Consider the following 13,882-nt stretch of genomic DNA (forward strand, 5'->3'; position numbering starts at 1 on the left):
GCATTAATGCTGGCAAGAGTCAGTTGTCCCTGCAGTGAAAATGGGAGGGATCTCCACGTGCAGTCTGTGGGGTGGCCCGAGCTGGCATTATCCGGCACCTTTAGCGTTGCTTTGGCCTGTGCGCCATTCCTGCAGCGAGATCCTTGGAGCTCAGCTGAGGGCTGAGCGTAGGATCCTCCTGCGTTACCCCCTCGCCTGCTCTCCAGCCACTGCCGTGCTGGATCTGGTCTAGGAGGGGAGGGATTTCTCCTAAGTGTCTTCCAGCTACAGATTTATTTCCTGGCATGTCCTTTTCCATTGCACATTCCCAGCAGGTAGGCGGCTGCGGTGCATCAGAGAGATGTCTGCCAGCCTCTGCCACTGCTGTCAGCGCTGCATAGGAATGGGCTGGAATCCCTACCCTGGGCAAGGGCTCAGTGCTCAAATAGAGGTGAAGTGTCATCACTGCTGTGCATGCCTGTGGCAGCAGAGTTTGTTCATTTGTGTCAGGCTTTTGTTTTGCGCTTGTGCTTTCAGTTTGCTGCAGTAGGTCTCAATGTTTTACTGTCACGAGCCTGCTCTCTTCTGACAGAAACTCTGCAAACAGAGTGCAGGGGACTGAGTGCAACAGCAGAGCAGTTCTTCATCCTGAGCATGGAGTGTACTCCTCTGACCTTTCATTTTAAAAAGTGAGGAAATGATATTACTCACTTGCCTGTCCCTACAAGAAAAAAAATGGAAAAAAAAAAACCCAAACAACTCCCTTCCACTGGAAAGGGAAAAAATATTGATATGCATCAGATTTCACATCCTGGTTTTGCAAATATGGTTGAAATAGGTTTACTTACTGTATGGTAAAAAAAGCCAACTTTCTATGACCACATTGCTGTTTCATGTGTTAGAACCATGTCAAGTGCTTTAAAGAATATATTTTTATAATCAATTTAGCAAGCTAGATGAGAATCCAGTGACAAGGAGGAAGGCATCCTAAAAGATCCAAAGCTGAGTTTTGGGGGCTTTCCAGGTGGTTGAATTTCCATGTCGCTTTACTATACCTTGGAGATACTTTCTGTGAAGGAAAGGAGATAAATGCTGGGTAGATGGTGCCAAGGGGAAGAGTTCTCCCCCAGGAAAAACATCTCTGGTTTTCCCCTGAAGAAAGTTCATTTCCCTCTTAGCAGCGACGTGGTGAGCATCATGGATGACGTTTAGGGTTACAGACAAAAGCCTTTGAAACCAAAAGCTTAAAAAAAGGTGTTTGAGAATTGCTCAGGCAGCTTTTGCCCCTCGCTCTTTCTGGGGTGTCACAGGACCTTATGCTGGTCTGGTTGTCAGGTCTGTGTTAAGGCTGTGAACAGACATGTGAGCACTCAGGCTGGCAGGGAATTTGAGATCTGGCTGTAGGCAGTGCCGATGCATCCCTGGCATTGCGGGAGGCAGCCCGCCTGCCTCCCTGCCTGCAGTGCAGCCAGACTGCCCTGGCCTCCTGCACCAGGGGAGGGCTGTCTGGCATGCTGCTCAAGAGGCTAGGGTGTTATGTTAGAAGTGTCTCTGACCTATGTTTTTTTTAGTCAGTGGATATTTAATTGCTGTAAAGTCAGAGATCATAATTCAAGTGCTCAGTAGAATGAGGTGACATGCCAGAGGGGGTAAAAAAAAAAATCTTTGTCAGCAAAAGAGATTGACAGCTTGACTACTGGAGCTGACTTGATGGATGGTCTCAGAGTTAGTGAGGGCAGATTCACTAAAAAGTTATTGAAAATGTGGAGCAAGAGTAATTAAAGTGGTTTAATTCAAGTATCTGTCATAAGTAACTTGAGTTCATGTAGAACACCTAGCATTTAACTCAATTAATTTTCCCAGAACAGGATGAGGACTTTTTCTCTCCTTATCTTTGACTGAAAGTTCAGAGCACCTTCAGTGAGCAGCTCCATGCTCGTGTCTGCTGGCTGCATGGGACAATCACTGTCACTGCATCGACAGGCTGTGCATTCTTGCAGCAAACAGGATCCTCATTGCTCGTGTCACATCGGGGGAAAAAAAAATGCTATCTGTCTGGAGGGCTGCCCATGCTCCTGGCAAAAGTCATGAAAGGCAAATCCTCGATGACATGCATTAAAATATCAAATGGGACTCTATGCAATTAGAAGTATGTCATTCAACCTTTGCTTTTCACAGCTTTTGTCACAGAGGTGCAGAATTAGAGACAATTAAGCAGAGGATAACACCTCCAAAAGGGCTTTCTGGCAGTTCTCTTGTGTTTTCTCTGTCCTTTTCCTTAGAGTACACTGCTATGCTGGAGACCTCCTACTGTTTCAGAATCTGCTGTTCAATTTACTTTTGAGGTGTGTGTAGTAGTCAAACCATACATTTATGTCTCTGATAATTATATTTGGTTTGGTGCTCTGTTCTTGCTGCTTCCCATTTGCAAATGGAGGGGGGCTGTCCCAGTCCTTCAGAGAGTATGGTTGTTACATAAGAGTCATGCTGCATTTTTAGTTCCTGCTGCCAGCTCTCCAGGCTTCTCCAAAGAGAGCAGCAGAGCGCTGGCCTGGCCCCTGCCTCCTGCTGTTGTCTCAGGGGGAAGGTGCTGGCTGTCCAGGACACCCAGAAATGAGCTTTTCTTCATCTCCATCAACCCATAAGCTCATCCTGTTTGTGTGATCCCCCACACAGATCACTGGGAACTGTGCTTCATTACAGGAAAAGCATGTAGCAAGTGTTCATCAAGACACTGTTTTGCTCTTGTTCCCAGTTTCATGCAGATACACAGTTTTTAAATTACACAATCTGTAAGAGTTTTCCTAGAAATCCTTACAAATATAGCCAAGCCTTGCTAAGCCTCTGGGTTTTAGCAGCACATTTCTTCCTTTTCAGGCTCACAAGAATTCATTGTTACTAAGACATTGCATGCCTTTTTATTTCCCTTGTTGTTTTATTTGCACATTCATACATTGTATTTTCTTCCAATTAGCAGGCTCTTCCTTGCTTCACTGTGTTTGCCTTCACCTTCTTTCTTCCTCCTTCTGTAATACTCTGTGGAGATACAGTTGCTAATTTTTACTTTCTAGTGTAGAATAGATGTTGTCTAGAGACATGCTCTTGGCATAGCTTTCATTCTCATGTTACTTAAAATACCAGAATGTCTTTTTTTAATTTTCATTTTCATCTTTACTAATCTTTACCTAGTCCCTAGGTGCCGAGTTATGGATACTTTTGAAGTGTGGATTTATAGTTTCTTTGTCCATCTATACCTAGTGGAAGCTTAACTCTGAAACAGGATGGGTCTAAAGGCATAGCCTTGTGATGCTGAAGTAGGGGGAATAACTTGACTGAAAAATAAGACTGCTGTGGTATATCACACTTAAGCTAGCTCTGTGAAAGTGCTTCAGGAGGGGAAGTAATTGCCCTCATCCTATTGACATAAGTGTGGCAAAGACCTGAAATAGTGTTTAGCTTGCTTTACTTAATTCTTACTTAGCAGTGTAAGCCATGCTCTTTCCCTCTCATGGGGGATATTTGTGAAGGACAAGTAAAAATACTTTGGAAACAGAGTCAGTAACTTTTCTCCAAATAGCTCTCAAATAGATAAAACAAAACAAAATGGTGGAAAGAACAAAAGGAAGAACAAAACATTTAAAAATAGAATTATTTCTTTCATAGGTATATTTATGGCAGGTTTTCTTTACTCTCTCCCATGGGGCGTTACTCCACTGGTTTTCCCTTCAGCTGGAATGAAAATTCCAGTGAAATTCCCCAGGAAAGGCAGGATAAACAAGACATCATGGTTTTGACATCAAAACCAAAGAAGAATTTATTTGTATCTCACTGATAATTTCATTAATACCTGAGAACGTGGACTTCTCTCTCTCTCTCGGTGGTTATGCTGATATTTCAGTTGCTGATACACTTGAACTAAATGGAGATAAATTATATTTTTTTGTGGACTGGCTGTGTCTGTAATTTCTAATAAAATGCATGTTTAATTCTGTTTCCAGGTTGCATATGAGAGAAGGTATCTTATAGGACAGTTTCAAGTCTAAAGGCACTTTACTCCAGAAATAAAGCCACTCTGTCCAACACCAAAATCTATAGAAAAACACCACTGAGAGATGTTAATAACACCAACCCTGTGTCTCATGTCATGGTTACTGTCTGTACCCTTCCTTGTGTTTCACTGTGGGAGCTGAACTCTTTGCCTTAATATTAGAGTCTAGGTGAGCTGAGGTGCCTGGAGAGGAGGTGGCCTCTGCAGGGGCACCTGCTTGGCAGTGGTTGCATCTGGACAGAGTCAAGCTCCCTCCATTCTAACCAAGCTCTCTTCCCAGCATTGGTGTTCCTGTTTTTCTGCTGAAGGCTTCATGCCTTCTACAACCATATATCTGAACATCAAAGGTCTGTAACTTGCATTTGGAGTCCTCTTGTTCCTCTGAAGCTTTCTGACTGCAGTCAGAAGCTTTCTAACTGTGGGACTGAGGTAGTTTGCGTTGTGTGCATTAAATGGCATGATTCCTTGACAAAGTACAGGAAGAGTACATGGTGCTCATTTCCCTGGTGCTAAAAGGAAGTGTTTATGGTACCATAAAATTGACTGTGTTTGTTTATCAAAACTTAATGGTCTTTACACAGCCTGGTCCCAACTTACCAGAAATGTTACTGCTCTCCCCTTATCAGCTTCAGGGGCAATTGGTAGGAGCTTGATATCACAATGGTACAATATGACACACAGTGAGCAGCTGGTGGGTGGTGCTCATCAGTTCTCTTTCCTCCTCTCGTTCTGCTTCATTCAGGATAGCTCTGGCTTTTAGGTTTGGGGACAATCATTCCTTAGGTTTCCTTTACCCCAGCCTCCCTTCTGTAAAATTAAGAAAAATACTGGAAAAAATCTAAGGGTAGCCATTTGTGTTTTTAAGGTATGACTTAAATGTCTTCATTTGTAAGAAGGGGATTTAAGAGAGATGAATTTGTTCCCTCAGGTTTTTTTGGGTCAGCATTACTGCTGCTATGTCCTTCACCTGTCAGTGAACACCTACCTCACTGCTCAGCCTGTTTCATACTCCATTTCCCTCCCTCATCCAGGTCACACCATCATGGAGCCCAGGCTATGGCCTCCATTCTGCCTTTTGAAGTATAAAGTGCCAGAATATGTCATGTGTTTACTTGGAGGAATGAGCGGTTCAGAATTTTCATTGTATCCTTAAAAGTGGAGAAATTTCTTTAATCAGAGATGTGAGTCTCTCTGAATACTTTTAACCCCCCAAACCTAAAATAACAGAAGTATGGACAAAAGTCAGGTGAAGTTTTTCTCTTATTTTTACAGTGCAGGCATTGCAGACAGTTTTTGGGTGCTTTATTGGTTTCTTTTGTTCTAAATTTCTTTCAGATGCATATTTCATAAATCAAACTGGGGCTTGAAGTATGTCATATGGCCTGGGGTAGTTTCCTGTCAGAATTAAATTAGGTTCATTTTTGACTGTTATATTCGTGTTTCTGTGAGTTTAATACAACCCCAACCTCAATCCAAACTCCCCCAGATTAAAACAATATGCCCTATAAAGTGTTGTGTTGAAACAACAGAATAGTTAATTTCAATTAATACTGCTAATGGGTAATGGACTAATATGCAGGACACAAAGTCACAAAATGTCTTTGGTTGCTTAACAGTAAATTTGGATGGAGTTGTAATGGGAGCAAGGAGCTTTTTTCAACCTGTATTATTTAATCAGTTCCCTTTGGTGATGTGGTCTTCTGACAGCCTGACAAACACATCTTGTGCTGTAATGTCATTCATGCTTGGCTTCCATAGTAATGATGTATATCTACATATAAAAGCACTCTTCTAGTCAGTTATGAAGACTGTACAAGCTATTTGCTAACAGTCTTTGGCATAATGGTACTGCTTTATGCATATGCTCTGCTGTGTACCACAATCAACCTAATGTCCAGTGGCTTGTCATCTGAAAAGCCCACTTGCTGTTAATTACCTTCATGGTGGCAGCACAGAGCATCGTGTGGCATAAACGATGATGGTTTCATGCTGTGGCTTTTTTATTTAGAGGCAGAAAATTGGTGTGGTTTTGCATTACCAAATTAGATGAAAATAGCCTTTATGACAACTATCCTTAAAAAAGTGGACAGGGAATTCATATCTCTTATCCCAGAGAAAAATGTGGTTTGTTTTGTTTTTAAATTGTCACTATCATGAAAACCCCATTCTTTTTGGTCTCTGAGAGAACCAGAGCATGAAAATAGGCCTTATTTTTGAAGCATGTTGTCTGTTTAATATGTAATGTGATACCTTGTCATGCTGTGACAATGTGACAGATGGCATTTGCACTATAAAACTAAATTATCTTTTGTGCATAGCTATACAAGAGCTAAATACAGTAACTCAGTACAGTGTGCTGATTAATGCAGACTGCAGATGTTTTAGAGATACCGGTGTGTTTAAACTTAGCATCAAATGATTAATGTATTTATTTAACATGCCTACCAAGATTCTAGTAGTGTTTCAGCACATGGTCTAGTATGTTAAGGGTAGTTTTGGTAGAATTCAAATTTAGGACTACAGATAGTGCAATGTAGATTTGTATTTCACTGCAGCTGGTTGTCTGTTACTTATGAAAAATGGTGAAAACTGTTAAGTAATGATACTATACAAATAAATTTATATATAAAATACAGCTTATAAGAAACTGTAGCACCCTGGAGTTCTGCATAATTGTTTGGGTTGAAAATGACCTCTAAGATAATCAACTTGAACTGCTAACCCAGCACTGCCCAAGACCACGATGTTCCAAAGTGTTACATATACACATCTTTTAAATACCTTCAGGGATGCTCCCTCAACCACTTCCCTGGGCAGCCTGTTCCAATGCTTGACTCCCTCTTCCATAAAAAAGATGTTCCAAATGCCCGTGTAAACATCCCCTGGCACAGCTTTGAGGCTATTTAGTTTTGTCATATTGTTTGTTGACTGGGAGAAGACACCAACTCCCACCTGGCTACAGCATCCTTTCAGGCAGCTGTAGGGAGCTCTAAGGTCTTGTTCAGCCAGGTGTCAACCAGCACCCCCAGGTTTCTGTTCAGGTGGTGCTAAACTTCCAGACCATGGTTAAACTTCAGACTTTATGACACTTCCCTTAAACCCTTTGCTTTCTAACTTTTGTGTCAGCTCTCCTAAATGGGATGTTGCAGAAAGGAAAAAAAAAAATCCAAAACCTAATATTTTAAAACAAAGCTTCCCTGTACCACTGCCAAGACTGCACAGTTGAAGTTTAGACAGGCATGTTACTCTGCAAGGGAACAGAGCTTTAGCTCCATGCCTATGTAACTACAATCCCTGCTATTTATTAAATGCTCTCATAAGGAACATTGTCATCTTAGCATGGTGAGAATGCTGGTTTGAGTAAATCCCTTTTTTGACTTACTGTAATTTGTGTTTGTTTTGCTCCTTACCCTGGAAACTGGACTTTTCTACCAGCCCAGAGCACTTCAGCTTGCAGGGATCAGGGAGGAATGCAGGGACAAGGCTGCCAGGGGGGGAAACCAACCCAGAATCTCTTGGCAGTGGGAAAGAGAATATCCCTGTGTAGTCAAGAAACACCCAGGAGCAGAGTTATATATTTCACGTATTGTTGAGATCTGCAGGATGGCTCCTCTGGACTGTGGACCCTCTGATGTTATCCCATATAGAAAGCTGTGAATATGGTCATGTTGAAATTGCTTTTGTTTAGGTCATTTAATGGTTTTGATATCTTTGGCTTGTGTTTGTAGGGTGTTGACTGCTGATTTTCCTAACATAATGGCTTTGCGGGTTGCCTCTGACTGTGGGAACTGACTGGAAATACAATTGAATGTATTTTTTTTTTTCCTAAGCTGCCTTAGGACTGGGAAACAGCAAGCTAAAATAGGTGTTGCTCTATTGTAAGAACATGGAGATGTTCATGCTGAGATGCCTTGTTGGCATTAGAGTAAGTGATGTGGAAATAGTGTTTTGGAAACATTGTGAAAGTCTCTTCACCCAACCACTTAGTTAACTAACCACATGATGCTGAAATTTGCCCTGATGCTCTCCTTTGGTTTCCTGATTATTCAGTAACTTTAATAATGAAGAACATGCCAGTAATTGCAATCTCATCTATTTTGAAAACCAGTTAACTCCAAACCCTGCCGTACATTTTTGCAGTCTTCTCTTATGTTGCTGCTTTCTGTTCCTCTCTTCCCCCATGATTTTCCTTCTGTGTATTTATAGTTCACGTCATGTTTTATTGAATGGTGCTTTCCCAGATATTGGGATTTTGCATCACATCTTCAGATGCTCCCAAGACCTGTCCTGTGTGTGCCTGTCAGGCATCTCTCCAGATGACCAGAGATTAGTTAGGTCATGACTTGAGAAGAATTGTAGGTTGCTGCTAAAAGTGTGTGTGTATCACCAAAACCAGTAAGATCAGCAAATGTGTACCAATGTAAAGTAAGCCCTGCCTGTGCTGGAATAGTTAAGTCTTGCTTGTTAGGCTCTTATGAGAAGCAATCCACTTGAGTCAGCACAAGGCCCATTTAATAAGCTAATTTAAGCAGATTTAACTGTTCTTTCCACACTGTTTCTGGTGAGCAGGACATTGCAGTTGCTGGAGTAGGCTTAGCAAGCCCCCTGCTCAGCTAACAAGTACAGCCAAGCAGTAAAGGGGGTGGTGAGCTGCAGTGGGGACAGGAGGGAGCACGCTGTGTGCAGGTTGTAAAGCCATAATATCCGTGTTCTGTGTGGATCACCCCAGAGGGTATGGCTCAGCTCTCATAGCAGAGCCCTTCCTGTGTGTGAAAAAGCAAACAAACTTGAAGCCACAGACAGATTGCAATACATTCAGTGTGGAAGGCAAATAAATAGGAGGTGATAGAAGCCTCTGTAATAATGACTAGTATGCAGAAAGGGCTTTTGTGCTTTCTCTGGCTTGTAACAGAGTGGATGAAAAAGTGACATTTGCTGCTTTTTCTCAATATTGATAAGCGGAAAATTATTTTTTTGTTTTTCTTTTTTTAAAAATCTTTTTAAGCACTGTGTATCTAAAACTGTGATTTGGTATTGTAGCATTTGTGGAAGTTTAAAAATGAATTCAGCAAAACTGTGAAGTTGACATTTATGTGACTAAGATACATTTTAGAGAGGATGTTAAGATCTCCATGGTTTGGTTTTAAGCTACCCTTTTTAATTACTAGGAATTAGTAATTGGCCTTTCTCTGAAGGTGTCTAGTCTTGATCGGTTAGAGCCAGAACAGTGTATTTAAGGAATCATAGATGTCATTTGATACTTTAGTTCCTGTATTGTGACTTAATTAAATAATTCATTATTACTTAATTAAGGCAGTGTTTATTCAGTGACTTTGAACTGTTCAGTGTTTCAGTTCTTTTAAAACTTTGGCAGCAAATATGCACTGGTTCTCTGTGTATATAAATTATTATTTCATGTAAGTCATTTTAATATATGAAATTCTACACTGATGTATAATGCAAGTTGCTGTACTTTCAAATTTAATAAGGTTTAGTTTTTTTTTTAAAAATCTAATTTGACTTTTAAAACAAACACTTTCTATTAAAGGAATAAAGTCTCATTTTTATCAACCCTGATTTATTCTGCCTAGTTATTCAGGTCTGGTGGTTGGTCATGAGTCCAGCTGCCAGGGGAGAAGGCAGTGAGAGCTGGGGCTGAGATGAGCCTAGTGGGCAAGGGGTAGAGCCTGTGCCAGCTCTTCAGCAGCTGAGATTGTTGTGGGCTTTGACAGGAGCCAGGGCTTTGCTGGCATCGTGGCTTAGAAGTTGAAAGCCGTAGAAAAGCGGTAGAGGAACTATTTGTCCCTGTGATTTGATTTGATTTGGCTCTTGAGGGGCTTGATGATTCCTTGACTGTTGCTGGGTCCTCTCAAGTCGCCACTTCTTGGAGTGGTTCAGCTTCCCAGGCTGTGCAAAAGAGTATTTTTCTCACTCAGCTGCTTTTCTCTCTTTATACTGCACAACTGCACAGCTGCAGTACTCAGCTTTTAAGAAATATGAATGCCTGTTGCTTCCTGTAGTGTGGTTGGTCTTAGAGAGTCAAACCCACATGGGTTGATGTTCCTTAAGTGCACCAGCAGACCTGTGTGTCCTGTCCACTGGCACCAGCTCATTAATGGTGACAGGAGTGCCTGAGTATCACTTGGAAAAACTGTGGGGTCCCCATCGTGTCCTGGGGCCTCCAGACCTTTCATAGCTCCCAACTGATGCACAGCAGTAAAGAGTGTGGCTTATTGCAGTTAGAGATAACAGGAATGGCATTTGAAGGAAAAGGTGTCTAGGGGCAAGCTGAATGCATTTGATATAAAAAAGATTGAGTGGCAATAAACTTTATAACAGCCTGCTTCAGCATGTGCTTTCTCTCCAGTGCTTGGAAGGAGGCTTTGGGTTGTGCCTTTCATCAGTTCGGAGCGGATTTTGCAATTATGCTGGCCCTGAAAACCTGTAGAACATGACACCCATTCCCAGTATTTATCAGTATCTCTCATTTGTAGTTTTATGCCTCTCTTTTAGGGCTCTTGTTTTAGTTGGTTCCAGTGGACGATAGCTAACATCAGTTATCTGCAATATTGCTGTGTCTTGGAATGGTGCTGCTTATGATGAATAATGGTGGGCAAACTGATACTTTTTTCCTTGAGGAACACAAATCATGCTTGTCTCCCAAGTGAGCTGATGGTTTGGCAGGGTGAAAGGATGAATAAAAATTGCCTTCCAAGTGCATGCAAGTTGACAGCCTGAAAGGTGATTTTCTTGACTCATATACTTCAGGTTCCTGGGTTTTACATATGGCAAGCCTCCAGAACAAATATTGCTTTTGGAAAACCTAATCAAATTCTGCCATAAGAGTTAAGTTACTGAGTGTCAGGCCTCAAATAATATGCTTGATTTAGGCTTCTCTGGAGTTCAAAAATTGTAAATTTTATCAGCAGTGGTTTCATGGAAAAATGCAAAGCAAAAGTTGAAACTTTTATAAGAATAAACTTAGGCACTAGGGCTTTTAGAGAGGGTGAGTTCAGCACTGAAATATAATCTATTCAGTGTTTTTTCAAAGTTTGCCTTCATTTCCTTGGGAATGCTTTGAAGGGATGCTGTCACCCCACGTCATATTGTGTTTTTACGCCACGAACCCTTTTGTAGTATCTATGCTTATACTCAAATTTGTTTTATTTGTTGGGTCACAGTTTGAGATCCCTTTAATGAAAGGAAATATCAAAAATAATTCAACAAACGGGGAGAGAAAATGTAAATTGGGTCATTGTACTTCTCCCTGATAGTGTTATGCTGGCTAGAAGAGACAATTTAATGCAAAAATTGGTGTGTAGTTTCAACTTGTGCTCGGTGGGCTGTGTATTAGGAAAAAAAAATTAACTACCAGTTCACTGACTCTTCCCCAGGAAAAAAAAAAAAAAAGAAATATGTTTTTGTAGGTGGAGTTTTTAAAACTGTAGCATGTGGCCACCACATAGCCCAAGTCAAGAGAAATTTAGTGTGCTTCAGAATGAATATGAGCAAATGTTGATTGGGAAAAAACAGAGAGAGAGATGATGCAGACTTTGGATTAGGCTGTTTAAAAATGGACAGTCAGAGTGATTAGATTGGAATTGTGGATTTTCAGAGCCCACTGGCAGTCATAGTGCCCAAGCAAGCAGTGAATCAATGGCTTTGTGGGGAAGGAACATTTGGCTTCAGCTGTGGCCAAGCTTCCAGTACTTAGAGACAGCAGCTCACTGCAGGGAGGTGTCTTTGCTCTTGCTCTGGTTATGCTTTGGTATCTCTTTGGAGCTGAGCTTGGTTGAATGCTTGGTTATGCAATGAGTGAGTGCATTGGTGGTGTAATTAAGGTGGAGTAAGGTGGTGCTGGATGAGGATTTTCCTGGAAACAGAGGTCTGAAATGGTGTGACACTAATACAGTGCTGGTGGAAATTCTTGAACTACAGTTCTTAGTAAGTGTTTCCAGAGCAGTACTCTGACCAGCCTCACTGCCAGGCTCATTTTGGAAGGGGTAGCACAGTCCCCCCCACCCTGCCTTCCCCACCACATTTTCTAAGGTTATAGAGAGGCTGAAAACGGCTAAGGGAGGGAAGTTCTATCAGCATTTCTCTGAGGAAGTACAGCTGTGAAACACAGCTTTGTTACGCCGTTTTAAAACTATTTGGGTGGAAAGATGAGAAGGCATTCTCCTGGATAAAATTGCAGCTCCTCTTGTGATAAACTCTTATAATACCAAGTAAATGATGAGCTAACAAAATTGTTTCCTCACTTTCATCCCAGAACCTGCTGAAGAATATGTTACTATTTTAATTCTTCTTTAAGTATGAGTGGTTTCTCTGCCTATCTGCTGTTGTTTGTAAGTCTTATTATATTGTAGTTACTTGGTGGCATAGGGTGCACAAAATTTGTTAAACATTATACTTGCAAAGGTCCAAGGCTGTCTTCCATCTGTGTGGCTGTGTGACTCTGCTTGCTATATTATTGCTCTGCTGCCCTGTGTACTTCTTCTGGTAGTGTGGGTGACGCTTGGCCAGAAGACTCAAAGTCAGGTAATGGACGTTTGATGTTCACTTTGGGATTTAGGATTTTATTCAAAGGATCGTAAATTGCAGTAGTTGGAAGCACCAGAATGAAGAGGAGATGATGTCAAATTGAACCAAATGGCAGCTTAATTTTATATCAATTCACAGACAATGCAAAATACTGTCATCTCTGCTAGAGAAATTCTGTAAAACAAGAATGAATTTTACTAAGCTGTGTTCCTTTTTTGAATATGACAAAATTATCAACACTATTGCAAACGCTCATATTGTAGTTATTTGAGACTGGAGTCTTAGAGTTAACCAAATCAGAAACAGGCAGGCTGGCAAATTTTTATTGAAGTACCTCTATGCAAAATCAATGTTATCAGTCTTTGCATAACTTTCTTTGCAAAACACTTGCTTTGGGCATCAGCTCTCTATTGTAAGTGTCACATGTGAATTTTTATAAAATCACTGCAGGTTTTAAATATTGTGTACTCCTTTGTCTTGTTTGCAGGACTTCTCACTAATGGCCAATCTAAAGGATTAGGACCAGGCTCAGAACAGCTGGAGAATGAGAAGGATGATGCATCGCAAGTGTCCTCAACGAGCAACGATGTTAGTTCTTCAGATTTTGAAGAAGGGCCCTCAAGGAAAAGGTCAGTAGTGAATTATGACTAAAGCAGAGCCTTTCTTCCCTTCTCTTTTAGACTGTTTTTTATGTTATCAGTTATGTTATGGTTGCACTCACTGCTCTATCATAAATGGACTTTTCAACATGGATTCTTTCTATGAACAGCAAAGTTACAGCAAGCTTTGCTTCACCCATTGGTATAGATGGTTCTTGTTGGTGTTATGGAAAGCATGGAAAAGCAGTTGGTATTTTGCAGTGCATGAATGCTAATTTAAATGCCTTAAGACTCTCTCTTCTCCTGGCTTTTACCTCTCAGGCCATGTCAATATGTATGTGTGTGCAATTTCAAGGAAAGCATCACTAAAGTAGTTACTGTCACTGTTGTTAATTTTAGTATTTAGTGAATGAAACCATGCAAAGTTAGAAAGATAGAAAAGGACAAAACAGATGCTTCTGAGAAGAGGAACAGCTTTGTAATGTGGTGCAGTGGCTATTGGTTGCAAAGGACTACTTTGAGATACTGCTGCCTTCTCTTTCCTAGAAGTCACTGAATGTGCAGAATGTGGGTTAAAATCATAGACCTCAAGCCAATCAATTACAGAAAATATGCTGAGAATTCAGGCAGATGGCTGAGAGTTGTCCTCTCTGTGAAGTAAGAACGAAAACAGGCTGTCTAAAAAATGCCACTTAAAAGAGAGAATCAGAAA

The 13,882-nt window shown here is 41.1% G+C and overlaps 1 protein-coding gene across 3 annotated transcripts in view; it reads left to right on the top strand.

The window, feature by feature from the left end:
- Nucleotides 1-13,882, top strand: part of JARID2 (jumonji and AT-rich interaction domain containing 2) — a 205,713-nt gene that overhangs the window by 104,387 nt on the left and 87,444 nt on the right. For all 3 annotated transcript variants that reach the window (XM_079301667.1, XM_079301666.1, XM_079301668.1), the window contains exon 3: nucleotides 13,059-13,200. Coding sequence is in view for 1 of the 3 variants with exons in the window: in XM_079301666.1 (XP_079157792.1) it covers nucleotides 13,059-13,200 (142 nt within the window). In the remaining 2 variants the exon portion in view is untranslated. The remainder of the gene's footprint in view (nucleotides 1-13,058; nucleotides 13,201-13,882) is intronic.

The sequence above is a fragment of the Erithacus rubecula genome (assembly GCF_903797595.1).
Source record: "Erithacus rubecula genome assembly, chromosome: 3".
Classification (NCBI taxonomy): Eukaryota; Metazoa; Chordata; class Aves; order Passeriformes; family Muscicapidae; genus Erithacus; species Erithacus rubecula.